The sequence below is a fragment of the Rhinolophus sinicus genome, linkage group LG03 (assembly GCF_036562045.2).
Source record: "Rhinolophus sinicus isolate RSC01 linkage group LG03, ASM3656204v1, whole genome shotgun sequence".
In the NCBI taxonomy this organism is placed as follows: domain Eukaryota; kingdom Metazoa; phylum Chordata; class Mammalia; order Chiroptera; family Rhinolophidae; genus Rhinolophus; species Rhinolophus sinicus.
This window is the reverse complement of record NC_133753.1, coordinates 112,677,005-112,704,294: the sequence shown is the minus strand read 5'-3', so window position 1 is coordinate 112,704,294 and position 27,290 is coordinate 112,677,005. Positions and strand designations below refer to the sequence as shown.

Sequence of the window (27,290 nt, the reverse complement as noted above, 5' to 3'; positions counted from 1 at the left end):
AGGGCGATGCCTGCTGTGGTTTTAAACAGACACACTGTCGCTGTTTCCCAAGAACAAACTGAAAGGCAACCGCAGAAGCCTGACAGCTAAAGAATATGGCCTAAGGCTGCATGAAAAACCCAGATCCGCCACCTACAGGATTCTGCACAGGCGCAGTCCTCCGCAAGTACAGGTTCTCGGGCACGAGTGATATTTACGTCCTCCCCACAAATTTCTTCTGTGGCGACACAAGCCATTATGAGCAAGAGAAGTCGTAATGCTGATGGCTATCCTAGGTCATTCTAAACAGAGTTAGTCATTTCACGGGGATATTGTGCTATGGTGCCCTGTATATGAGAGATACACGCCCTTTCAACCACACACTTGCCAACACAGGCTGGAGAGCGGCAATGTGAAGCTAGACAATTCCTTACTTGCTCAGATGTTCCTGCATTTACTGGGAAGATTTCTATTTTCTTCTCAATTATGTTTTTCCAGATTCCTACCATGGTGTGTACTCTCTTTTCTGAATTCTAAAATAATCATAAACTTTAAAAAGTGACATAAAAATCCATCTATTCTACCTTTTCCTAAATATGGCTATGTTGTGATAATTTTATTTATATTTTTTTAAAAATGAGTCTCTTGATTTAGTCAAGACCTCAGGGGCATAAGGGATTAACTACTGTCATTTTCAAAATGATGCATTTATTCAGGGAAAATCTTAATTTTCTTTGTCTTCTTCAGAAGAAAGAGCTGCAAGAATGCCTACAAGGCTTGAAACAATGTCAACTTAAAGCATTTTCACTGAAACTTGATTCCTTGGGCCAGAGGAAGGTCTTTACTGTAGTTGATGGTACTATGGAGGAAAAAAATGAACAAAATTAAATGAAGGATAATATATAAATAATACAGAATACTTTCATGCCATTAAAAAATGTAGCAGATCGGTATATATATTAACAAGGTAAAATGTGCAAGTTACAAGTTGGTGAAGAAACAAAGTTAGGATACAAAACAATGTTAGCATGGATTCAGTTTTATAAAACAGGGAAAAAAAGGAGAGAGGTGTGAACACACAACATACATACTATTCATAGTTTTCAAGGCATAAGGATATGGGGACTGCAACAATCTTCTTCATATCTCTCAATAACTTGTATTGAAATAGCATGAAAAACACAGCTGTGCCCATTTTGATAAAAATAAGAACCATAATAATGTAGAAAATAAAAGCTTCCCTATTAGTCACTTATCTAGTAGTTATCTCATTTTTCTCCTAAGAAGTGTCCCATTTAATGGGTTCCCAAAAGGCCATATAGCTAATTGTTTTCCACTTTAGTTCCCAAGTGCACAAGAAAAGTAAAAGGAATGTAACTGACTTCAGAGAACGGGAATCAGGCAAAGAGTGTGCATGTGTTCGAAACTTAATAAGCCATAGCCAACAGCACCTCAGAAATTCCTGACAGATAGAAAGTCACTAAGGAGCCAGGGTTGAGAAACCCACCCAAGGTGACAGAGCTATGGAGAAGCAATACGAGTAAGTGGGGCTAGGACGGGTGTCCTTGGTTCCTTATCCTGTGCTCTTTCTATAGCATAACACCACATGGGCCTGACCCCACATACCGTTTTATTGCACTTGAGTAAAACTCTTTCTACCCAAGGGGAGGAAAAACAGAATACAAGTAAGTGAACAACTAGTCATTTATCTCCCAGAAGCTGCTCCCTCACCAGCTACCCATATGCTGGGTGAATGAGCTAATCCAGCCTTCAAAGGTCACACTCACATTCTGAGAGCTGGTATCCCCCAGCTTGCAAGCCAGGCCCCCAGACTCCCCGCCCATCTACATCTCCTCCTGCTTCTACCGTCTGCAAGGGTGGTAACTGCACTCAAGGAGAAAACTGAAAAGACAGCTTCTTCCACTTTCTCCTGCTGTTGACACTCCCTCACCCCGTTCCCAGAGTCCTGTTTCTATGCTATCTCTAGATAGAAACCACCACCGAGATGGTTTCATGGTCAGGCATTGGGCACTAGCTGAAGCTGGACAAGAAGGGTAGGAAAGTAATAGTACAAAATGGATACCCTGGGAGGCGAGAGCTTGGAACATTAGAAAATAAAATTAAGTGAAACTGAATGAAGACAGCAGAAAGGAGAAGCGTGTAAAAGCATGTCGCCACGGCTTAAGCCCAAGCCCGTCTTCCCAAAGTATTTTCTTACCAAGTAGATCTTCTCATGTACTGTTTCCAGGCATCACTACCAGACTCCCTGCCACCACCGGTGTGCTTTTCTCCTCCTAGAGAAATACAAAAGCAGCTCACATCTCATTTCTTGGCCACTTTCTTTCTCTGTGGGTTCCTACTCGGTATCATTGAAATGGAGATACCACAAGGAGATACCTGACCAGTTCCTTTACATTTAGCCCAGAGTATCTTCTCTGAAAACAAATAAATAAAAGACAGAGATCAAAATAAACACAAGAAAGGAACTACTGGGGAAATAAAATAAAAGGAATTAAGAGGAAACAGAAATGTATCAGGAAGCAGAAGAAAACCTTAAAAACAAAACCCAAAAAACCTTACCATTTGACCAAGGTGTTAAGAATGGAAACCTCTGGACAGTGGAAATACAATTTTATTTTCTTATTTATGCTTATCTATATGTAATTTTCTACCATACACATAAACTGCTTTTATAATAAAATATTTTAAATGTTACATTAATATCCTTAGAGAGGTTATAGGAAGATAATGATTCCACAGAACAAGAAAAGTATGCTATTTAAAAGTGTGCCATCAAAGCAAAAGAAATAAATAATAAGAGTAGAGGAGAAGAAAACTTAATAGAAGGATTAGAACAAAAATTAAGGAAATCTCCCATACAAAAAAACAAAAACACTAAAGAGATGGAAATAGGAGCGAAAAGATAACAAAATTAGACAAATGATTTTTCAAGCGATAACATTCAAAGAATAGCAGTTCTAGAAATTAAAATAGAGAAAATCAAAGGGAAAATATTCTCCAAGAAAAACTACCAAAATAAAAGTAACAAAAACTTTCCAGGACTGAAACTATGAGTCCCAATATTGTAAGGTCAACCACTGGCCCACTGGTTATCCAACAAAAATTATAACATCTCTATTTAAACATATTACTGTGAAATTTCAGAACATCAGACTTAAGTAGTAGACCCAAAATTTCTTGAAACATGGAAGGAAAAAAAAAGATCAGAAATCAAAGTGGACTGGGCTCTTCAACCATAATACTGGAAACCAGATGACAAATGAATAGTAGCTTCAGAAGTCTAAGGAAAAATTATTACAAATTGTGCAGAAAAGACACAGCAGCCCTGCTTTCGATGTTGTTAGCCTCTTAACTCAGCTGCTAAACAGTTCCCCACACTGATACAACACATTCCCTAAATGATCAAGGTGTCTACTGGACCTAAACTGTTTTTGTACAAACATGTGGTTTATGATACACCTGCTTTCCTTCTGGGAGCCTGGAATTTTGGTATGCGCAAGGCAGAGGGTGCCTGAGTGACCAGCCCCCAATAAAAGCCTTGTATACTGAGTCTCTGAAGAGCTTTCCTCGTTGACTATGTTTCTCATATGTTGTCACAATCCGTTCCGAGAAGAACTGAGCATATCTTGTGTGACTCCACCGAGAGAAGACTCTTAGAAACTTCTATCTGGTTTCCGCTGGACCTCACCCAGGCGGTAAAGTCATATCATATACAGGGAAGAGACCGAGGGTTTAAGAAGGTTAATCTAGCAAAACAGAGGATCAATAATACATAATGCCCAAAGTTGTGAAAATGAAAGCAGTTAAAACACACTATTTAGAAAAATTGAAGTAAACTCAAAGGTAAATTTACTTTTTTCCTTTAGTAAGAATCAAAAAGTGGCTGCCTCTGGAAAGAAGGAGGAAGCAGAAAATGTGGACAGAACTGCTTTTTCCATTATAAGGGTTTTTTAAAGCTTTAAAAATTAACTGCAGGGCTGAAATAGAGAAGAGCCCATTGGAGAGAAAGGCATGGGCCAGACACAGGAAGACAGGCCTACAGAGGAGTGGAGAGATGCCACTACATAGCGGAGGGCAGGGGAAGGGCTGAACTGAGTGTATGAACCTTTTACCAAAGTCTGCACGCTGAATAGTAATGACAGTGCCCGTAAAATATATAAAAGATTGCCTCTAATGATTTAAACTTTTACAGGTATTAATGCCTGCTTGCTTTGCTTCTATATGTATTTTTAAAAATCCAAGGCAATCTGTTTGTACTGTACTCCGGATCACTTCTAATAAGTAAAACAATATGTTGGGAAGGGACTTGAAAAAATTATTACTAAGTTTAAGCACTAAGAGCTCAAGGCGTATAAAAAGAAAAAAGAAACAGGGCTCAGTGAAAAACAACTTAGTATTTTATCTAAGATAAAAGATAACGTTCAACATTGATTATGCCCACTCAGCAAATAAAAAACAGAATTTTTCACATGAAATGTTCTGGCTTTAAAGCAGGGGTTCTTAAATCTTTTTTGGCTCTTGGACCTTCTCCCCAGAAAACAGGTGTCATCATTTCAGGGGGTCACACATCTCAGGTTAAGGGCTGTGCGCTAAAGTGATGCTACATCTGAGAATGAAATGGAGGACCTTGGACAATAACTCTGAATATGGAGCATAAGCTTTCTCAAGCATGTTAGATGAGATAAGACTATTACTTCAGTTTCCTGGTCAAACTTTTCTAAAAGCTACTACTACTTTTCCCTTGCTGCCTGTTATGGACTGAACTGTGCACTAGTCCCTCCCCCGCCCCATTGATACGCTGAAGCCCTAACTTCTAATACCTCAGAACATAACTGTATTTGGAGATTGGGTCTTTAAGTAGGTAAGTAAGGGTAAATGAGGTCACAAGGGTGGGGCCCTAAGCCGATAGGACTGGTGTCCTTATAATTAGAGGAATGGACACCAGGGATACGCATACAGAAAAAAGGCCACAGGAGGACACAGGAGGAAGGCAACCATCTGCAAGCCAGGAAGAGAAGCCGTGGGAGAAACCACACCTGCCAACACCTTGACCTTGGACTTTCCAGCTTCCAGAACAGTGAGAAAATAAATGTATGCTGTTTCAGCCACCAAGTCTGTGGTATTTTGTTATGGCGGCCCGAGCAGACTAATACCCTGCCCGACATGGAAAAGGCAAAATGATTCTCTACCTACCAAAGGCACCTCCAATCTCAGCCCCACTCGTTGGAATATTGACATTTACGATGCCACAGTCTGATCCTTTCGGTCTGTGTTTAAAAATGAGAGGCATGGTGAGAACAATGTACAGGAAAGTAAAAAACAAAACAAAAATAAATAAAAAATCCAAACAAAACCTCTAAGACTCTCAACGCCAAGAAATGCATTTTCAACTATGATGGTTTCATATTCTTTTTTTAAAGTTAATCACCGCACACATCAGACTTAGATAAGTTTTCAAAAATAAACAATGTTATACCCAAGCCAGCGGAAGATTCTGCCCAAATCCTTGGTAAAGACGCTACTTGAAAGTCCCTGTTTTACTTCATTATTCCATGCAAAGACGTCTTCTTCATTCTATAAGGACAGACATTGGAAGCTGTTAGATGATACAGCATTCAGGTCAACGTTTGCCGATGTTAAACTCATTTCATGAGATGAGCCAATATCACTTCAGTGCAAAAAAGGAAACTTAGAGTTAACATCGGACTAATTCTGTTTCTCTTATACAGTGCTTTGTGGGATTTTCTCCCTAATTGTACTTTGAGAAACAAAGATCAGTACATTCTTCCATTCAAGCTACTACACATATTAGCTAATATTTGTTGAGCTCTTATTATGTGCCGCAGTGACCTACGCACTTCGCATGCATTTAGTTATTTAATCTCCCCCGTGACACAGGTTTCCTATTATCCCCAATTTACAGATTAGGCACTGGAGGCCCAGAAGCTAAATGATTTGCTCAAGACTTCATAGTCACACACATACTACAAAACATGAAATTATGCCCTCTAGTCACCATGTGAAACAATACATGACGTAAAGCAAGATTTTCAAAATGCAATCATGTAATTGCAACAAGGTGCTATTCTCATTACTCTTCAACTATTAATCATGGCATATTCAAACCTTGATTCAATCTCTAAATATTTCCTGGCAAGGCTAGGACCTGTCTCATGCTGGGGAAGGCGATCTTCTACTGATCTTCATTTGTTAAAACCTCTACGGCCTATCATCCTCTGATGCAGATCTTCAGCTTGCTCTGTGTCTTCTCATTTTGTCTGATACTCCGCTCTCCAACTAACAAACTATCTCGTCCTGTGCAGAAGCCAAATTTCTGGCCCACACAGCTCAGAATCAGGTGACTGAGTAGATGAGGGCCACATTTTCCATAAATCCCAACACTGGTTCTGTGCTCATCTTGGTTTCCCTGGCAGTTAGCTTGACATGCTCTATAGTTTAAAGTCATATTTTATCCGAACCTTCAAATTTTTACTAACCAGAGTGACTTTCTTAACCTTCCCCCGCAAAGTGAAACAAGTGAAATTTAATACCCCTTCCTTTTCTCCCAGTCTTCTCATCTGTTTCAACATTAGCCTAGCGAAAAGAGAGACAGAACCCATTTTTACCTTGAATTTAAAGACATAAAGAATTGGAGCAAAAGTCTCTGTATGTGCAATGGATGCGTTGTGGGGAAGGCCCGTCACAATTGTCGGTTCCACATAGTTTCCAGGGCGATCCATAACCTTCAGTAGAGAAATGAAATAAAAAGAATGAAAGCATTTTGTTTTCTAGCACTTGGGGTCAGAGGACACACTCCTATACTTATGTAAAAAAGCAAACACCATTTATAGGTGAATTATTTCTCCAAACTAATATCCCATCGTGAATAAAAATTTTCTCTGCCTCCTATTGGCTCTACCTTGGTTAAAGAAAAATAGGGAAAAAAGGAGTCAAGAATGGAGAGCTGTGCCATGTGTCACAACCAAGTTATGCTGAGAAAACCCTGGTTCAAGTAATTATTTTAAAATTCATATAACTTTAAAATAGATCCTTGATACCCATTGTGGTATAGGCTGCATTGTGTCCCCCACCCAAATTCATATGTTGAAGCCTTAACCCTCCAGGATGACAGAATTTGAAAGTGGGACCTTTGAAAAGATAGTTAAAGTTAAATAAGGTCACAAGGGTGGGGCCCTAATCCGATAGAACTGACATCCTTATAAGCAGAGGAAGAGACACTGGAGACCGCCTTCTCTCCATGCTTGGAGGAAAGGCCACGTAAGGACTAGCGGCCTCACCAGAAACCAACCTGGCCAGCACCTTGATTTTCAACTTCCAGTCCCATGAACTGTGAGAAAAATAACTTTCTGTTGTTCCAGCCCCCTGGTCTGTGATCTTTTATTATGGCAGCCCTAGCAAACTAAAGCACCTTGTACAAAAATCAAAAGCTCCAAAAGGCTCTACTGTAGACACTCTCCTAACCAACCTCCACGTAAGCAAATTACTAGTTCATGTCTACTTATTAACACTCGCTTTTCCTTCCATAAAATATTCTGCCCACAGCAGGCTGCTGTGGCTGGTGGCTGACCCTCTGCAGTGCCTGAGTGACTAAATCTGCTCTCACCCTCTGCGCTCTGTGTTTATCAAGAGTCCACTGTACTTACTCTCAATCCTGAGCGCGACAGCTGTATTTATTATAGGAATGCCATGCTGCGTTACGTAAATAAATATTACACAAAGGAAAAACAGAGTTAGTTCTATAAAGATTAAGTTGAATGGTTTAGGGGGAAAAAATTCAAAATAAGTAAAAAGAAAACACAAATATCCATATACATGTCTGTCGAATGAGATGTGGGTGTGTCAATGGTAAGACATCTATGGAGCAGTCTTCTCTCAGATAGCTTTGCAAGCGACTCAGTTCTCAGTGAATTTTAAACAAAGTAAAACTATATTGTAGTTAATAAATTATTGATATAGCTTATGCAAAGATGGAGACAAACTCCTACCATACATGAAGAAAATGCTTTGACTCTTTAAAGAATCAAACAAATGTAGTTAATCTGTGCTAAATTAAAATGTTTTGGGTGCGTTTTTTTGTTTGTTTGTTTTTTTTGATTCTCTGTCTTAACTGTCCTTTTAAAACAACCGTTAAATACGAATTCTAATTACTCTGAATACACAATCTTCTACTGTATCATGAAAAGGAGGGCTCCTTTCCATAGAAATTCCTACACTCAATTCAAAGGCAACCATGGCTCTGAGATGCTTGTGTGCCCTTCCAGAAATTTGCCATGCAGCTTATGTTGTCATTCTTTAAAACATGTATTTCCCCCCCTTAACAAAAGGGAGGAAAGAAGAAAGATCGCAGTTGGGGACCCTTCACCAATTTGCCCAGAGTCCTGCTTGTACCTAAGGGAAAGGAAGTCAAAAGCCTGAGCTCCTGAGCTCAGAGTTTTCATTACCTTGCCACCATAGACCACTGTGCCACCTTCTTTCTTGGCGGCCTCCACTGCTCCACGAAACATGCTCACTGCCTGTTTGGTGTGCAGTGGCCCGTAGAGAACATTAGCTGGAAAGAAAAAGGAATGTTCTTCATTTCACCCTAAATGGCATCATTTTATTATTATAACCGCTTTCCCAATGAACCGTCCCACCCCTTCATATAGCCTCTCAGTTTACAGCAGGATTCTGCAACCTTTTTCTGTAAAGGGCTAGACAGCTGTAAGTATCTTATGGTTTGTGTGACATATGTGGTCTCTGCCACAACTACTCAACTTGGCCGCTGTAGTGTGAAAGCAGCCACAGGAGATATGTAAACCAGTGTGTGGGGCTGTGTCCTGACAAACTTGCTTTCCAGAAATGGCTGGTGGGCCAAATCTTTTGTCAATCTCTGGTTCAGAGGAATGGCTATCAATTCATCACAGTGCTGCATTAAAAATACAGGACCTATTTATCCATGTATTGATTCTCTAAGAACGTCACAGACCCAGCAATTCCCAGGGGAGAGACTGATGCTGCCCTGTGGATGGCTGCTGGAAAGCAGAGCCAAGGTGACCCCAGGGACAGAGGAAGAAGATTTAGAGAGGCCTCAGTGAGGAGTGGCACTGTAGCAGGAAGCCAGTCATGGGAAGAGCTAGGTGAAGGGCATTTGCAGCAGACAGCAGCAGGGCGGAGCCTGGAACCCATGGAGCACTGAAAGAAGGTTGGAGAAGCTGAAGCTCAGGCAATACGGGGCAAAGGGTACACACGAGTCAGAAGGTGGGCTGGGGAGGCGGCAGAGGTCAGATCAGGAAAGACTGTGAGCCTGCTAAAGTGGGATTCCAAAGGAATCAAGGTTTTAGTCAAAGAGCAATGAGAAGTCACGGGAGGGTGTTAAGTAGGAAAGTGAATTATCTCATCTAACTACATTTTTCAAAGATCACTTTGGTTACTGGGGAAAGCAGAAGTGGAAACAGGAAAGTCAGTTTGGTGATTCTTGCAGCCTTCCATGGGACAGGATGGTGGTGGCTTAAATGAGGGTACTAGTAGTGAAGAGAAAAGCTTGTCAAACTCATCCCATCTGAACACATTCTCCCAGGCTCACTCCCCAGCCCACCATCAAGCACTCAGGATCCTAACATAGGAGCAGACACGTCACCCTAAATGCCCTATAACCTGCTTCATATTCCCTCAGTCCTCTCAGGAAAGGCAATGGGGCGTGGGGGGAGAATCAGAAACATGTAACACCAGCTGTCAAGAAGGAACACCTTTGGGGGTGGACAGGTGGCTCAGTTGGTTAGAGTGCGAGCTCTGGACAACAGGGCTGCTGGTTCGATTCCCACATGGGCCAGCGAGCTGTGCCCCCCACAACTAGAATGAAGACAATGAGCTGCAGCTGAGCTGTCACTGAGCTCCCGGCGGCCGGATGGCTCAGTTGGTTGGAGCGCTTGCTCTCAGCCACAAGGCTGCCAGTTCAACTCCACAGGGGATGGTGGGCTGCACCCCCGGCAACTAAGATTGAACAATGGCAACTGGACTTGGAGCTGAGCTGCACCCTCTACAACTAAGATTGAAAGGACATCAACTTGACTTGGAGCTGATGGGTCCTGGGAAAAACACACTGTTCCCCTATAAAGTCCTGGAAATACACACTGTTCCCCAATAAAGCCCTGTTAAAAAAAAAAAAAAAAATTTTAAAAAAAGGTACACCTTTGAAATCAATGAGATACTCACGGTCCCATGGGTCCCCAACCCGGATCTGTGCATAGGCCTTCTGAAGTTTATTTACAACTTCATCATGGATGCTTTCATGTAAAAACTACACAAAAAAAGTAACAGGCAAGGGAATAGTCAAATAAATGTACAATTTGTTAACATTGTAATATTTTTCTTAATAGTACTGATTTACAGTTAATTTTTGAAGTATTGTGATCTCTGAAAACATATGCAAATAGAAGTATATGTTTATTTTTGTAATTATATAATTTCTAGTTTTAATATTAACTACATGAAGATAACCATTTCCTCTAGATGTTAGAATAAAAATCATAAGCCATGTCTTGATAAAGTCTCTAAGGACCTATTTAGCCCAGCTTCACAAATCAATTATTCCTGTTTCTGTTCTAGAGGGTTCAGTATCTTAAGTAGTAGTAACCCTCAAGTATAACTATCCCAAGCTATAACTGTATGAATCATGGTGAACACATACAAGAATGTGCTCAGCCTGCCTCTACTGTGTAACCACGGGCTCTTAGCCTCAGGCTGGGCAGATCTCCAGAGTGAGGCCTCAATCAAGTGAGGACATGCCTTGGACTTACTCTAGGTGGGATGTGAGCTCCATGCTGTGTTCCCAGTTGTGGCAGTGACTTGTCTAGCCATCCATTCTGAGTTGGTCTCCATGTGGCAAATGCATTAACGTATGAGAACTCGGCATGGAGAGGTCCGTAGTACTGCTATGGATTTTTCTACATATCACTTAACTGTCCCTATGGAAATTGATTTGGGCAATGACCAATGATACCCTCTAATTTTCAACACTAAATAGAAAGAATAGCTATGTATATTTGCTCTAAGACACAAAGGAAAAACAAAAGTTGGCTGAATAGAGAAATGCTTCTTTTATGTCATTTCATATTTTACCATATAATTAAGATTATAATCTTTTGAAGTATCCATTTTCTTAGCATTAATGTAATAAGTTTTTAAGGTGGTGAACAAATCGAATAGATTATAAATACTTTATGAATCTTGTATCTTAGATTTTTTTGAGAACTCGAGCTGAATAATGTAAACACAAAGGAAAGATATTCATTTGCAGTAAAATACAGGAAAAATGAATATGAACTGTTATGAAAAAATATTTAATTTCCATATATCTTTTATCTTATTCTAATTAATTTAGATTATGTCAACCTTACAAAGAATTTGTTCATACTCATTGTGGGTGAGATTAAAAATCCAAAGCCAATTTCTCTGTAAATCAATTGTAAACTGTTGGATTTTTTAATTATAGGAGGAAAACTCAACATTAATGATTTAAAAATGGCAAATGTAGCCAAATTTTATATCTAACCAAAACTCGGCTAGCTGTAGCACAGTTTTTCAGTATCATGAGAATCATGAAAATCAAGGATATAGCAGACACAAAACTGAAATCCAGCTCAAATCTAAGTGTGGCAAATAAACATCCCAAACCCCACACACTAAAGCTATAAACAACATCTCCTTATATGCATTTATTATTAATGTGGCTCATTCATTCATTCATTCAAAGAGAGAACACACAGGGTCATTTTAAACCATACCACATCAAGTCCAATCTGAGACTTGACTGATAGGCCCCAAATTAAAATCTTTAAAATGTTTTTATAAAAAGGCCAAGGCTGCCTATCTTTTAGCTAATAGTTTTAGAATATTTCAAAGTTTTAGCTTGTTCTATTCTCTAAGCGGCATTGGACTTTGTCCATGTTGTTTTAGGTGTGGGATTGAAAATAGCCCCTCCTTCCTGTCCAAATCCAATCAGTGTGAGAGCACCTGTAGCTTGAGATGGAGGGGAAGGCGGAGTCTGGGGCTGACTGGCAACACCTGCCATGTTTCTAGCAGTACTTCATGACACCTCCCTAGCAGGAGGAGTTTGTTAGACGGTACTGTGTGAAGAGGACAACCCCATGTGGCTGTAGAGACACACTTACCAGGCGCCTCGCAGTGGTACACCTCTGGCCAGTCGTCCCGATAGCCGCAAACAGAGCTGATGGAATGACTAAATTGAGGTCCGCATCCTCAAAAACTTAGAGAAGCACAAACACACACCCATCAGTGTCACAAAGTAGGCAGACAAGGTACTTACTAACCGGTATAAAATGATGCCTTTATTACATGCAGTAGGAGAACATCGGCACTATCCCTGTAAAATAAGCACGTTCACATCGCAGAGGCTACTTCTCTTTTGGAGATTCTATGAGAATAGAGCAATGGGCTTTGCGGTCTTTACCCGAGTATAGATGGACACTGAGGCTCTCCGTCCTCTGACCACTTCCGAGTCTCTCTAGCAGGCTGTCTTTCCAGCTCTGACCTCTGCTGCCTCCCCTGCCCACCTTCCCCCACCCTGTACCTCCACCCTCTTGATCTCTTCCTCTCTGCTTTTGTCTGCTCCTTCCTCATCTTCTGCCCTCAGCAGAAAAAACGAGCATCGTCTTTACAAGGTTAACCCTCCCATTTATATTATTTGTACTTCCTTCGTCCATATCCCTTCCAGAAGCTTACAGACACAATTCCCTCTTACAGCTTCAATTTTCCTGTCCAATCTAACAGCATTCTCAGACTGGCATGATGGTTTAAAACGCTGGTTTGTGCAACCAAACAGACCAGGGTTCTTGTCCATTTCCACCACTTTTTAATTGTGGTTTTCCTTGTTAAGCCTGTTTCCTCTTCCACCTGGGATACTAATGGGTAATAGTAAGGAATTAAGGAAAGAGCAGTACTCTGGGGTCTGATCGCCAGGATACAAATGCTGGTTCTGTCACTTGTTGGCATATAATCACTTTAAGCTTCAGACTGTAACCTTCCAATGAGATTAATAATGGTATCTGCCTCATGGGATTCAAGGAAACAATGCATAGGAACGGCTGAGCACAGGACCTGGCAAACACCCAGCACGAAGCGCTAACTATATTTTTAAATGAACTCTCTCTTTCACTAGATTAGAAGTTCATCGAGAACTTCTAATATACTTTTTAAACTTTGTCACTTTTTAAACTTCTGGTGTAGACTACAAATATATAGGCAGCTAAATGTGATGATGGTAGCAATATACAAATCAGCAAGTTTCGCTTTGTATCACAAAATCCATGCTTTTATTAAGTCTCAACCTATTGATGTTCATTTTATTATCCAGTTACTCCGGTAGACCATTTCCTTTTGTGACAAATAACTGAAAAAAAGAATTAAGGAATCTCCAAGCCTATAGGTAAGTGATTAAAATGCCTCAGGGAAGCATCCCTTCTCAGTATAAAAGCACTCCATGTTCGACTCAAGACAAACTGAAGTTTTTGAAATCTAATGCAATCAGCAGGTCACATAGAGTTACTTATTCTAGAGGCACACATGGCCAGTTTTCAGAAAATAGGAGAAGGAAAAACAAGAACAATGCCACATTGGGTAGTCTCAGACACAGGTTCTAAGCCCAGGTTACGTTTTCCAAATATGAACACTTTTCTTTCCTGGTTATCTCTGCCTCAGACCACTGTGTCCTGTCTCATTAGAAAAACTCCTAAAATGCAAATTAGGACTTAGACATATATAATATAGGACAGAAGAGTCCCTAAACAAATTCTATACATTCAAGACAGCTAGTGAAGATATTCTGAACAGAAAACAAAAGGCAGTCTTACCAATAATGGCATTGTTTCCTCCAAGTTCTAATAAGCTTCTCCCTTTAAAAACATATAAACACAATTTAATGCCTATTTTAGTATTTAATGCACACTGCTAGATAGCTTCAAATCACAGCCTATCCCAATTATGTTTTAATTTATTTACTGATTTAAAACATAACATGAGCATTGCAATGTCAAATTTCCTGACTTTAATTATTCTGTGGTTATATGACAGAATGTACCTGTTCTTAGGAAATACACTGAAATATTTAGTGATAAAGGAACAACTTTCTCCAAATGGTCCAAAAATAATATGCAACCACAATGTGTGTGTGTGTGTGTGTGTGTGTATTGCTGGAAAGACAGAAAATGATCAAGTCAATAGGGCAAAATGTAAGCAATTGGTAAATCTAGTTAAAGGGTATATAGGAATTACTTGTGTCTTGTAACTTTTCTGTAACTTTGAAATTCTGTCCAAAAAAACCCGTTAGTATAAAATGGTACAGCCACTACAGAAAACTGGCCATTTCCAAAGAAACTAAACACAGAATTACCATGTGATCGACCTAGCAATTCCACTCTTGGTACATAACCAAAAGAAGTAAAATCAAGGACTCAAAACAGATATTTGTACACCCATGTTCATGGAAGCATTATTCACAATAGCTAAATGGTGGAAGCAACCCAAGTGTCCATTGAGGGATGAATGGATAAATAAAATGTGGCACACACATAAAATGAAACATTAGTCAGCCTTTAAAAGGATGGAAATTCTGACACAGGCTACAATATGAATGAACCTTGAAGATATTATGTTGAGAGAAATAAGCCAGTCACAAAAGCACAAATATTGTGTGATTCTGGTTACATGAGGTTCCTACAATAGTCAAATCCATAGAGACAGAAAGTAGAATTGATTGCCAAGGTTTGGGGGAAGGCAGAAATGGAGGGAATTAGTTTTTAATGGGTACAGAGTTTCAATTGGGAAGACAGAAAAAAGTTCTGGAGATGGATATTGATGATGGTTGCACAACAATGTAAAGACACTTAATGACATAAAACTGCACACTTAAAAATGGTTAAAATGGTAAATTTTGTTATATTTTACCACAATAAAAAACACTTAAAGAATATGGGCTCATTGTAGAAACTTATTTTTTTAAAAAAGCAAAAACTATCGAATAGGAAGAAAGCTATGGCCCATAGTTCACCATGAAATCTCTCCTTATAATTTGATACAGTGCTTTCCGGTTTTTTTCCTGTGTATTTATATTTAGTTGAGATCATCCTATCTAATTAATTTTGCTTAATTTTCTGATTAGTATCCTATAGTTTTTCCCTAAGTTATTAGAAGCTATTAAAAAAAGAAATCAATGCAGGCCAGCCCGGTGGCTCAGGTGGTTGGAGCGCCTTACTCCTAACGCCGAGATCGCCAGTTCAATTCCCACATGAGACGGTGAGCTGTGCCCTCTACAGCTAAGATTGTGAACAATGGCTCTCCCTGAAGCTGGGCTGCCGTGAGCAGCTGGAGGTTGGCGTGAGCTGCCGTGGGCTGCTAAGTGTTGCCGCAGGCTACCATGCCGCCATGAGCGGCCGGCAGCCAGCATGAGTGGCCAACTGACAACCGGCGACCGACTGCCTCAGCCAGCTGGAGGGAGCGCAAGGCTCATAATACCATAGGCCAGGGAGCTGTGTCCTACACAACCAGACTGAGAAACAACGACTTGAACCAGAGTGGGGATGGGAGAGGCAGAAGAAGGGGGGGGCGGAAATCACTGCATAGTATCCATGATGATGATGTACCAAATTTTATTTAGCGCCTTCTCTAGTGTTGAATATATTGATGAATATCTCCCTCTTACCTACTTAGGTAATGGCCAAAGGGCACAAATATTAGGACTACTATATGCACTGCCAGTTTACATGCCAGGCAAGTTACACAGCAGGCTATGAATGCCATTCTGACCTTATACGCCCCAGCATAAAGATTTCAAATTTGTTTGCCTCAATTTTAGAGCTATGTTTACTGTATCTTTTGAACATAAATTTATTTTTCCTTAAATGCACTCTAAAACCAGCTTCTATGTAAATAACTTAATTTGTGATATCAGGAACATATATGACAGCAAGAGAGTGTGTTCTCATTTCCACTGTTCTGAAAGTTAAGCATCAAGTGGATATTAATTATAAGGGGTGGGGTTGCTATGACCAAAAGTCACTGACTGCTGTATCAGCTCATCTCTGCTGCAACAGTTGATTTAGTGACAGCTTGCTGGCTACGGCAGAACACTATCCTTGGTGGGGGGAAAAAGAAGGAAGGAAACAGAAGAATCTACACCTAACAGCTCCTCCTGTCTGGCTTCAAGTGCTCTATGGCAGAGAGAAGGGATCTATACCTCCTACTCCCTCCAATTCTCTATCTGCTCCCCACCCACACTCTTACAGCCAGTTCACTCCAAGAAAAGCAGCTGTAACTTAAGACAGGCATATACATTTTATTACAATTATAATCCTATTAATACTACTACTTAAGAGAGAACTACTCCTTTGAAGAAGAAGTGAAAAGGAATGAAAGTCGGAGGAGAAAAATTAATGATCTTAAGCACCCTGGACGTACTTACTGGTCAGTTGTAATCTTCTGTGAAGAAGTATCTATTCAAACCCTATGCCCATTTTTAATTTGGTTATTTGTCTTTTATATTGTTGAATTGTAAGAGTTATTTATATATTCTAGATATAAATCCCTTATAAGATTTACAAATATTTTCTCATTCTATAAATTATTCATTGTTTTTTTTTTATTGTTCATTGTTTTGATGGTATCGTTTGAAACAAAAGTTTTTAATTTTGATGAAGTCTAATTTATCTTTTTTTCTTCTGTTGCTTATGCTTTAGGTATCATATCTAAGAAACCACTGCCAAATCTAAGACACAAAAATGTATATTTTCTTCTAAGAGTTTTATAGTTCTATCTCTTGTACTTAGGTCTTTGAAACATTCTGAGTAGCTTTTGTATACCGAGTAAGGTAGGACTCCAACTTCACACATATGTGGTATGTATGTGAGTGTCTAGCTGTTCCAACACCCTTTATTGAAAGACTATTCTTTCCCCATTGAAATGTCTCGACACCCTTGTCAACATCAGTTGACCATAACTGTAAGGGTTTATTTCTGAACTCTCAATTCTATCGCATTGATCTTTATGTCTACCCTTATGCCAATACCACAGTCTTGATTATTGTAGTTTTGTAGTAAGTTTTGAAATCAGGAGGTTGAGTCCTCCAACTTTGTTCTTCTTTTCCAAGATTGTTTTGGGTATTCAGAGTTCTTTGCATTTCCATATGAAGTTTAGGATCAGCTTGTCAATTGCTACAAAGAAGCCAGCTGACATTTTGAAAGGGATTGCACTGAATCTATAGGTCACTTGGGCAGTAACACCATTAAGTTTAGCAAAAAGTGAAAATGGGATGTCTTTACATTTATTTAGATCTTTGATTTCTTCCAATGATGCTCTGTAGCACTCTGTGTGAAAGACTTACACTTCTTTTGTTGAATTTACTCCTAAGTAGTTTATTCTTTTTGATGCTATGCTATTGTAAATATAATTTATAATGTTTTCTGAATTTCACTTTCAGATTGCCCGTTGTTAATGTATAGAAATATAACTGATTTTTGTTTATTGATCTTGAATCCGGCCACCTTGCTGACCTTGTTTATAAGCTCTAGTAGTTTTTTTGTAAGCTTGCTTTTTAAAAACAATGTCTAGCAAACAAAAAGCCTGGTAGATTAACTAGTCAAGTGTCATCTGATGCTGGGATTAGACTCTAAATTCACCATAATAGCCAAAAACTGACAGTCAATATTATCCTTAAAAACCTCTGTAATCAGTCATAAAGTACAGCATACAAAGCCATGTCTATATAGCCCTTTTTGGTCATATATACATGAAATACAAATGAGAACAGATTTACACCTTCCATTCCATTTACTGTAGGTCCTATACTCAGTGGTCCTCCTTAAATTGTTCTGTTTTTTAATGTGCCACTTAAGTGTGACAGAATTTGATAAATATATCTGATATGATTCTAATATAGTCATTTAGAGGGGAAAATGACATCCTTTTCCAAATTATGCTATTTAAATCTGCGATCTCCCTAATATTAACCCACTAATATAACTGTACCCTTTTCTTATACTTGGACATTCACATAAGCATGGCTGGTGTCTCCATGGAAAGGGTCAAGGAAAAAAAACCAACGTTTAGATTTCACATCCATGCCTGTGAGGGAATTAAAGTCTTCATTAGAAAGCCAACACTTACCAAACCTCTCCTGCACCATAAGGGCCACCTGCTTCCCCACCTGAGTGCTCCCGGTGAAGGACAGCAGGTCCACCTGCTCATCTTTGGCCATTGCTGTGCTGCAGGGAAACAGACACTGTCACTCAAGCAGAGAAACCCAGCAATGGTGACACCTATCGGTACCAGCCAGAAAACCCTGACATAGGCCCTTGGAAAGGCAGTCAGACAAAGATATAAGAAAGTCTATCCCAAGGGGTCAAGGGAAGGTCTTCATGAAAATGAACTCGGTTTTCACAAGTAGAACCACATAGCAGAACAGGCTAACATGTTCTGTGAGCTCTCCGTCAACAGAAATCACCTCAGGGACATCATTAGTTAAGGAAGAAAGACCTACCTGTACTGAGTGGGAGACAGGACAATACGACCTTACCATTTCCTTGATGAGCATCCCAGCTATTTTGCAGACCCTTAAACTACTAATTCCTTTAAGAAGGAAAACTCTAAAGACTGGAGGGAAACATCCTAAGTATCCCTCATGGAAGCTGACTTTAAAGACTGTGGTAGGATTTCCAGTTGCTTCTAAGGAATGTAGACCAGACACTATTGATTGGAATCCCTTTGTTCATAGTTTGGTGCTTCAAAGGGTTTAGTGGGGGCCACGCAGGGCAGCCACAGCGTCAGTCTAACGTAGGAACAGCTTGCTGAGGTGACCCAGGTAGGCCTCCCAGGTTCGACCCACGAACACGAGCACTGATACCCGAGGCAGCTCTTGCTTAATGCACACCTAGACACTACTGCCACTACCTGAGCTATTCGAAGGCCAGCACCAAGGACTGGATGCCCAGAGTGCAAGAACAATTGATCAGAGGACAGAATACTCATGTTTTAAACGACATTTAGATAACACTTCATTATGCACACTGTATGTGGGAGACTAACGTTTTAACCACACCAGTATCAGTTAGAAGACTTGACCCCTATGACACCTCACCTAATCAATGGCTAAGGCAGTGATAACACCCTCTTTTGTCATGGTTCAGAGCAATTATAAAGTCATTTCCAGCTTCAAAAGAGGCTGTGACATTATGATCCGTGAAAGAAGCCAGACACAAAAGGCGACATGTTGTACAATTCTATTTATAGGAAATGTCCCAAACAGGCAAATCCAGAGAGACAGAAAGTAGATTAGTAGTTGCTAGGGGAAGGGGAGAGTGGGAAGTGACTCCCACCCTGAAAATGTTCTGGAATAATTGTGGAGGTTGTACCACATTGTGAGTATTCTAAAAACCAATGAATTATACATTTTTAAAGAGAGAATGTTACGGTATGTGAATTATATGATGGTTTTTAAAAAAACAATAAATTTAAATAAAGAGGCTGTATTCCCAGGGTTCTTTTTTGGTTTTTTTGGTCAGCCGAAGAACCCAGACCATAGACTAGGTTGTCGGGGGCAGGGCGGGGGTGAGACACCCGATTACAATTGCACAGCTTTGCTTTGTAAGTAAGCACCTTTACAAATCACGTGTCAGGAAGCCACGGACTGCCCACCATTACAGCAGTTTGTTATTTTAGGATATAAACACCTTATAAAAACAGCTCTGGGAAATTAAAAAGACAATTCTTACGCATCCTCCAACAGAGGCTATACATTGATAAAGGCAGAGCCCAATGGGGTCCATAATAATAATAATTCCAAAACACCATTCTCACTTCCACCGTACTGGGTTTAGTTATTCTAGTAAAGACGATTCTAGTTAATCAACACGGGATCCTTCCACAAAAAGATATTCTCCACCAACTGACCTACCCAATATCTGCTCCACCACATGTCAAGGAGCAAATGGCACCAGGCAGCTTGTTGTCCTCCAGAACCTTGGCTATTATCCTAGAAAGGAAAAAGCAATGACTTCTAAGTAAGGGAGCAATTTAATTTCTTAGGATTTTTTGAAAAACTAGGAATTAATTCTAACCACCTGACTTTCCTTTTCAACTCTCTCTCCCACCCCTCAAACATCCAGGCCTGGATTTCTTCTCATATAATACAGATGAGGCTTCCAAACACTTAAAAGTAATCTTTTTTTCCTTCCCCTGAAAGAATCTTAAAAAGAAATAGGCAAAAATAAAAAACAAAACATGCAAAATAAATAAAAGACATAAAGCATTGGTTACGTACTCCAAGTGATCATTGTTTTCAAGTATTTTCTGTCAAACTATGAAGATACCTGATGTCAAGATGGTAGACTGATCACAGGGCACTTTCTTTTTTTGGTCTCTCACTACAAACCCACTAAAATGATGGTAAATAAATAAAAAAGGAAACAATACAGAATAAAACCTAGAAAGATGAAGAAATGAAAGGGTATCCCCATCAGCAAATGAGAGGTTTCAATACATCTCTGCAAAGCCGAGTCAGGCAGAGAAGTGATACAGGATGAAAAGGGAAAGAGGTCCCCAAAACCTACAGTAGGTGTTGAGGATACAGCAGAGGGAGCTGGACCCACGTGCAGAATGCTCAGGAAGTTCAGGACTGTCCGCTAGCTCCATACCAAAACTTTTAGTCAGGAAATATAAGCGCCCTCCAGGCTAAAGCACTGTGAACAAGCACAGTTTTTGCTTAATTAGTTGTAACTTATGCTGCTAGAGTTAAAATGATAAATACAGTTTAATGTTATTTAAATCGGATTTTGAATTCTAAAAAATGGCTCCTGGGGTGGTCGGTTGGCTCAGCTGGTTAGAGCACAGTGCTGGTAGCACCAAGGTTGCCGGTTCGATCCCCACATGGGCCACTGTGAGCTGCGCCCTCCTTAAAAGAAAAATAAAAAAAAAAAATAAAAAAAAGGCTCCAATGATTCTGGTTTCTCTGAAAGACTTCTTTTATTCATTTTGAGCTTCCTGAGGACCATGGGCCTCAATAGAGCAGAAGTTCTTTTCATCCATCTTCCCAACTTGCTGGGTACTTTCTAATTTGTTTAAAGACATGAATGAACCTAGAGAACATTATGCTAAGTGCAATAAGTCAGAGAAAGACAAATACCATATGATATCACTTATATGTGAAATCTAACAGAACAGAATTAATGAGCAGACAACAAAAGCTGTTATAACTACACCTCCTCATAAACCACAAATGACTCTGATCCGCATAGGAACTCGGATTATTTCAATCAAAGGCATCCAGGGTAGAGAACAACAACACCAAGGAGTGCTGGTTCACAAATGCTAGTGAAAACCACAGACCAACTGGAAAGGCGCTGCTCCCAGCCATCATCCTTCTGGCCAGGCTCACACTGCCAGCTAGGAACAGGGAAACCAACCAGGTGCTGTCCCCCACGGCCAGACTCTCCTGTAGTCTAGGCATCTTCATCTCCCTTGAGAGGATGCACTGGCACAGCCTCTCCCTGGCAGGGCCTGCCTCTGCCCGACCCTCTTTCTTCTCCCAGGGGAGGCAGTGCAGCTGTGATAACGTCACTCCCTTGCTTAAAACCCTTGGGTGTCTGGATCCCTACTGGAGTTGCCCTCTGGTAAAGTCCAAACTCCTAACACGAAAAGTCCCTTCCTGCTTCCTCTCACTCCATCTCTCCCCTCAAGTGCCCCCCAATCTGTGTTAAAGCAAAACAGTTCCCCAGATAAGCCACCTTCTCCCATCTTAAGCTTTCACTTTTTTTCCTTCTGTATTTACAACAATCCCTGCACCTGCCCGAGCTCTCCACCCCTCTCTTCCTTGAGGCTTCAGCTTGGATTACTTTCTCTGGGGCGTCTTGCCTGACTGCCCCAAGGCTAGTTTAGGGGCTCACTAGCCTATCCTTCACCCCATCATACTACTTACCAGGTTCTAGTATAATTATCCTTTTACTTATCGCCCACTTGCCTCCCACACTTAAATGGAAGGAATCTAGAAGCTTACAAATTCTGGAAGACAAGTATTATGCCTTACTGATCAAGCAGCACCTATCAAATCACCTGGTACCTGGTAGATACTCAGTAAGCATTCATTGCATTAATGGGGTCAGTTAGCCTAAAGCCTCTGTAGAGATGAACAATTTTCTTTCCTCATCATAAATGTAACATAATTCCCATCATGGAAATTTTGAAAAATACCAAAAAATGGAAAGAAGACAATAAAAACCATCAGTAATTCTGCCACCCTGGGATAACTGCTACCCTGTACTACTACTTTGGCACACTTCCACTCCTTGTATTTTCAATGCAGCCACACACAGTCACCTGTTTTGTTCTATTAAAACTGCAAACATTACAAATCGCATGAGCTCTTGTCCTCATCATTGAAACCTCCTCAGAGGACAGGTTGGTTCTTGCAGCGTAGAGTAATAGCAGAAGACCGAAATCGCCCTAAATATCCATCATTTGGGAACTGGTTAAATAAATTATATACAGTATCTTTACAGCAAATAGACAGTCATTAAAAAAGATGAAGGAAACACCTGAATGTAATAATATGAAAGGAATTCCAAGACCCATTAAGTAGGAAAAAGAATAGAACACAATATATAGTTTGCTAATGTTTGTCCTCAAAATGACATATATTTTCCTGTCAGTGAATAAAAACTCTAAAAAGATATACAAGAAACCAGAAACACTGGCTGCTTCCACAGGGATACTATCCAGGGGTGGTTGAAGGGAAACTTTTCATCCTTTACCCTTTTATTTTTAATTCTGTGATATGGATAGACCACCTCTTATAAAAATAACATTAAAATCATTTTAAAATAATATAACCACCCCATGAAAGTATGAGGTTGGGATTAGACAATGTTCATAAACAGGATTTTTATTACCACAGACTGCCAAAATTAGCTCACCGTCAGTCTATGATGTGACATTTAGGCCATTTTTAACATTTCCTATTGATACTACAATGAATATCTCCATACACAAACCTTTGCCACATTTCAGATTATTTACTTAAATTAGATTCTTGAAACTGGTATTAAATGCAAGACTCATTGGATTATTTCCAAATTGCTTTCTAGATGGTTTGGCAATTCACGTTGCTGCAAGTCCCCATAAAAAAATGTCTCCCTCACCCATGGACTTGCCAACACTGAGTTTTACCTTTAAAAATAAAAAAGGTTAAAAGTGTCTTGATCTGATGTTTTCACTTGCTTCAATTTGCATTTTTGAGTAGAAAGATTAAAGACATTTTCATACATTTCTATGCCATCTGCAAACCCTCCTTTGTGAACTGTTCACAAACCAGGGCATTTTTTGGAGCTGTCTGTGTCAGACTCTAAAAGTCTTAGCTTAATCGATCTCACTGCTTACTTTCAGAGGGCAGGATGGGTCCCCCGATCATCCGTGACAAGCCAACAGCATAATCACAAACATCCACGTACTCTTGAACTTCTCCCACTCCTTCCACGAAGATTTTCCCCATCTCTAAAGACACCTAAAAATACAAAAAAGACAAGCAGTACTTTTTTCCAACAGAATTCATGTTTTAAACATTAAATTAACAGAGGGGAAAAAATGCAAAACCACATGTTGTGTCTGTTTTGTTAAGGTAATAAACTTCAGAAAGTCTGTTTATTATTCTGAAGAATTTTAAAACCCAAGAATAGTCTTCACTTTTTCTTGCCAATCTTGTTCATCTGTTCTCTAAAAAAAACACAAAACTTTTTAAGATAAGTATAAACTGCTTATCTTAAAAATCACAATCTTCTATACAGAAATGCGTGATGGCCTTATTCCCCTTCAAGGGATTGTATTTTTACTACAGAAATACTTTACCAAGTTTCCCAGTACTTGGATCTTGTCCCGCAAGGCATCACCAATCTGTCTCACTATTTCTCCTCGCTTTGGAGCAGGAATCTAAGAAAAGAATGGAATTTTAGTGTCTGATTCAAAGTACAAACTTGTGTCTAGAACACAGTATTGGATAAATATGCAATGAAAAAGCTAAGTACAGGCACATCAAAGATGGCTTTTTTGATCTCATCAAGACTGTGATATGGCACGCCCTAAAAACAATGCCAGAGACCTAGAAAACATCAGATGATAGGTTCATGGCGAGCAAGGGACCATGCCAAGTACAGAGAAAAATTCAGAGATTGAGCACAACCTTTTGGGATGACTCCAGAAAGCTTAATATACCTTAAATACCTATAGGCTTTTATGATTCCCAGGGATGTTTTTTAATGGGTCAAACTGGCTGCATGCCCAAACGCTTAATTGAGCCTTCCCTCCTCCTTCCCTCACAGAGAGGGCCATCACAGCACTGCTCATGCTCCCAGAACTTTTGACTGTGAGCTCAGGCTGCTACCCTTTGAAAGAGCTGCTGCTGATCTTTGAACCAGGAATGTCCACCTGTTGCTGAGATACTCCCTGGCAGACGGAAGGAGGAAAAGGAGCAAATAGGTACTTAGCATAGATATTCCAGTAACTTCAGTTGGAGAATAAAGAGTGGTCATAGCTCAAATGTATGCTTAAAACTTGCATCAGTAGGTTTTAATCCATTGAAAATTACCCATTTACTGAAGGCCAAATATGGAAAAGGCACTATCCTAGGAGAAGAGCAGAGGAGATTATCACAACCCCCGAGGAACTCCTGTTTCACCAAGGGGGCATTGACCTGACCATATGTTTTTTCATCTCGTTGCAATTACAATAGGTAATGGTGCTGTGGTCTCCATACTTACGTCTGCCCAGATTCTCCATGCTTCTCTTGCTTTCTTTACAGTTTCCTCATAGTCAGCTACACTGGCCTAAATTAAGAATTCGGGGGAGACAAAGGGAAAAGGAAAAGGAAGTGACGATCTCTTTCTAAGAACCCACAGATTTTTGGAAAAGAATTGGAAAATCTCTGGGTGACCCTAAAATCTTTGTGGTTTAGAATGATTTTCACAGCCTATGCTTCCAAAAACTTGCTAGAACCCCATAAGACAAGTTAGAATCTAGCTGTACTTTTTAAAAACTTGCTTCTCAAAGCAAGGCCCACTAGCCTCATCTGGGAACAACACCTGAGGTGTACAGTGGTACCTCGGTTTTCGAACATCTCCGTTGACGAACATTTCGGTTTACAAACGCCGTAAATTTTACGGATCTATGGTATCACTAGACAGTAAAATTCATGCTAAATTGCTGTTTGAGGGGTTGATTTTAAAGGTCTGAAATGGATTAATCCATTTTGCATTACTTTCTATGGGGAAACCGCGCCTTGGTTTTTGAACATTTCAGAGGTTGAATGGTCTTCCGGAACAGATTAAGTCTGAAAACCGAGGTACCACTGTATTAGAATTTCAGAACCTCAGGCTCCAACTGCGATTTAAGAGGTCAGAACTTTCATTATAAATACCAGACACCCCCCCCCCCAGTCCTCTCTATGGTTCACCCTTCTAGGCAGCCCCTCACCTACCCATCCAAAGAGTGGATAGTCTCTCTCCCAGATGTTCTTAAATGACAATTAAAAAAGAAACACATTCTTCTTTAACTTTGTATTGCTCTGGTCATTCCCACAAACTACCTGTGGGCAGTTTGCATTAAAAACAACAACAGCAACAAAAACCACTTACCTGTCTGACTCTTGCTATTGGCTCATTGTTAGCAGGACAATAGGTAGTGATAACCTTGAAACAAAAAGAAGATGAAGATGACCACCACATGTAATCCCTTCCAAACAGGGGGAGCAGACCAAGTGAGGGAAGAAAAAAGGCAGGAAGGAAAAAAATAAAAGACAAAGACACAGTATCCAAACTTGGAACCTTTACCTTAACTTCTGTTACAAATAAGCCACTCTACAGAGCTTTCATTTTTGACCTAAACATCCAGAACCGCCTTTCTGTAGAACCCACCCTTGCCACCTAAGTATTAGGTACTAAACAAAAGCCTAAATGTAACCCATTATTTTGCCTCTTTTTCAATTAACAATACACCAAACTCGAATTTTACTTATTTCTTCTCTCCCTTACTCTGCCCACCTCTGGGTCAGAAGGTGAAGTGGCCAAGGCCAGACACCTATGAAACAGTCCTGTGTTCACAAAAACTGAAGAGGTCAACTAGAAAGAAAAAATCAAGGCGTAGCTTTAAAAAAAAAGAAGAAAAAAAAAAAAAAAAGCTTTCAGGAGAGGGTATTTTACCCACAATCCAAATGATTAGAGATTCCATATATGAAAAACAGGAAACTAAAAATGGGGGACACTGGGGGGAGAGGGGATTGAGGGAATAATTAACACCACCCGCATCTCCTACAATCACAGATAACCAAAAGGAACGTTTCCACCAACAAAACAGATTCATTATACATCATGCAACAAAAGGCATGGTGTTAGGCTCTGGAAACAGAGAAATGCATAAAATCCGGTCCTCAACAAAGCTCAGTCCAGCGGAATTTTCACATGGCTCACCACGTCTGCAGGATACTGGGAGGCAATCCTTTCCCCACCTCCCCAGTAAATACGTTTTAGTAACGAAAAAGAAAAAAAAGAAAGAAAGCTCAGCCCATCCAAAACAGGATTTCAGGAAGTCCGAACTTGCAAATTCCAAAGGGTTTCAGAAAAGACGACAACATAAAACTATACTGGGAACATTACCTGCGGCGCATGTCACATCTGAGGAGCCACAGTCAAGCACAAAATTAAGCTAATTTCCACTGTTAAGCGTGTGGCTTTTCTCACTATAGATCACAGAACTCTGCCCTAAGATTTTAACTACGCGTGAGAAGTTTAACCCCAACCAATTCCAGAATGACATCGACCCTCCATAGCACACAAGGCCCTAAAAATCTAAGAGTATTTTTAAGGCACCCTACATTAGAAAATTTTACTGTGGATTTTCCAAACTTCCCATCCAGTACAACCGCCTACAGCGGCAGCAGGGAGTCGGGTGGGGCAGAGCCCGCCCGGCCTTCCGGAGCGCAGAGGCTGCAGAGATTTCCCGGGACACCCGCATACCTCTCCCCGGCCGCCCCAGCTGCCGTTATACACGCCCGGGTTTTCCTCGCCGAGGCCCAGCTCCTTCAGCCACGCATACTGGGGCTGATTGATAAGCAGAGTGGACATGAAGGCTGCAGGTTTGTTCCAAAGTCCTGAGAGCTTGCTCCCCCTTGCAACCTGCACACACAGCTGGCGGGGTACGCGCCACATACTGAGCCCGGGATGTGCAACGCGCCTGCGGCCCGAGGA

At 40.3% G+C, this 27,290-nt stretch overlaps 1 protein-coding gene across 1 annotated transcript; it reads right to left on the bottom strand.

Annotated features, from left to right (window-relative positions):
- Positions 1 to 667: 667 nt before the first annotated feature.
- On the bottom strand, positions 668 to 27,290 carry ALDH7A1 (aldehyde dehydrogenase 7 family member A1). The gene is made up of 17 exons (XM_074329197.1): positions 27,060 to 27,290; positions 25,683 to 25,736; positions 24,810 to 24,875; positions 23,902 to 23,982; positions 23,437 to 23,560; positions 20,127 to 20,181; positions 19,961 to 20,038; positions 18,175 to 18,272; positions 13,869 to 13,910; positions 12,171 to 12,265; positions 10,213 to 10,297; positions 8,463 to 8,569; positions 6,627 to 6,743; positions 5,477 to 5,574; positions 5,194 to 5,267; positions 2,198 to 2,273; positions 668 to 838 (listed from the first exon to the last, which is right to left on the bottom strand). Exons 1-17 carry the CDS (start codon positions 27,249 to 27,251, stop codon positions 784 to 786), a joined length of 1,497 nt encoding a protein of 498 aa, XP_074185298.1. The 5' UTR covers positions 27,252 to 27,290; the 3' UTR covers positions 668 to 783.

What these genes read in the sequence shown, in the direction of transcription:
- ALDH7A1 (XM_074329197.1), bottom strand. Translation starts at nt 27,251, where the DNA reads ATGTGGCGCGTACCCCGCCAGCTGTGTGTGCAGGTTGCAAGGGGGAGC. An exon ending in TTTATGTCTTTAAATTCAAG is followed by an intron (nt 5,575 to 6,626) that starts GTAAAAATGGGT and finishes CTGTCCTTATAG; the next exon opens with AATGAAGAAGACGTCTTTGC. An exon ending in TACATGAGAAGATCTACTTG is followed by an intron (nt 839 to 2,197) that starts GTAAGAAAATAC and finishes TTTCCTCCATAG; the next exon opens with TACCATCAACTACAGTAAAG.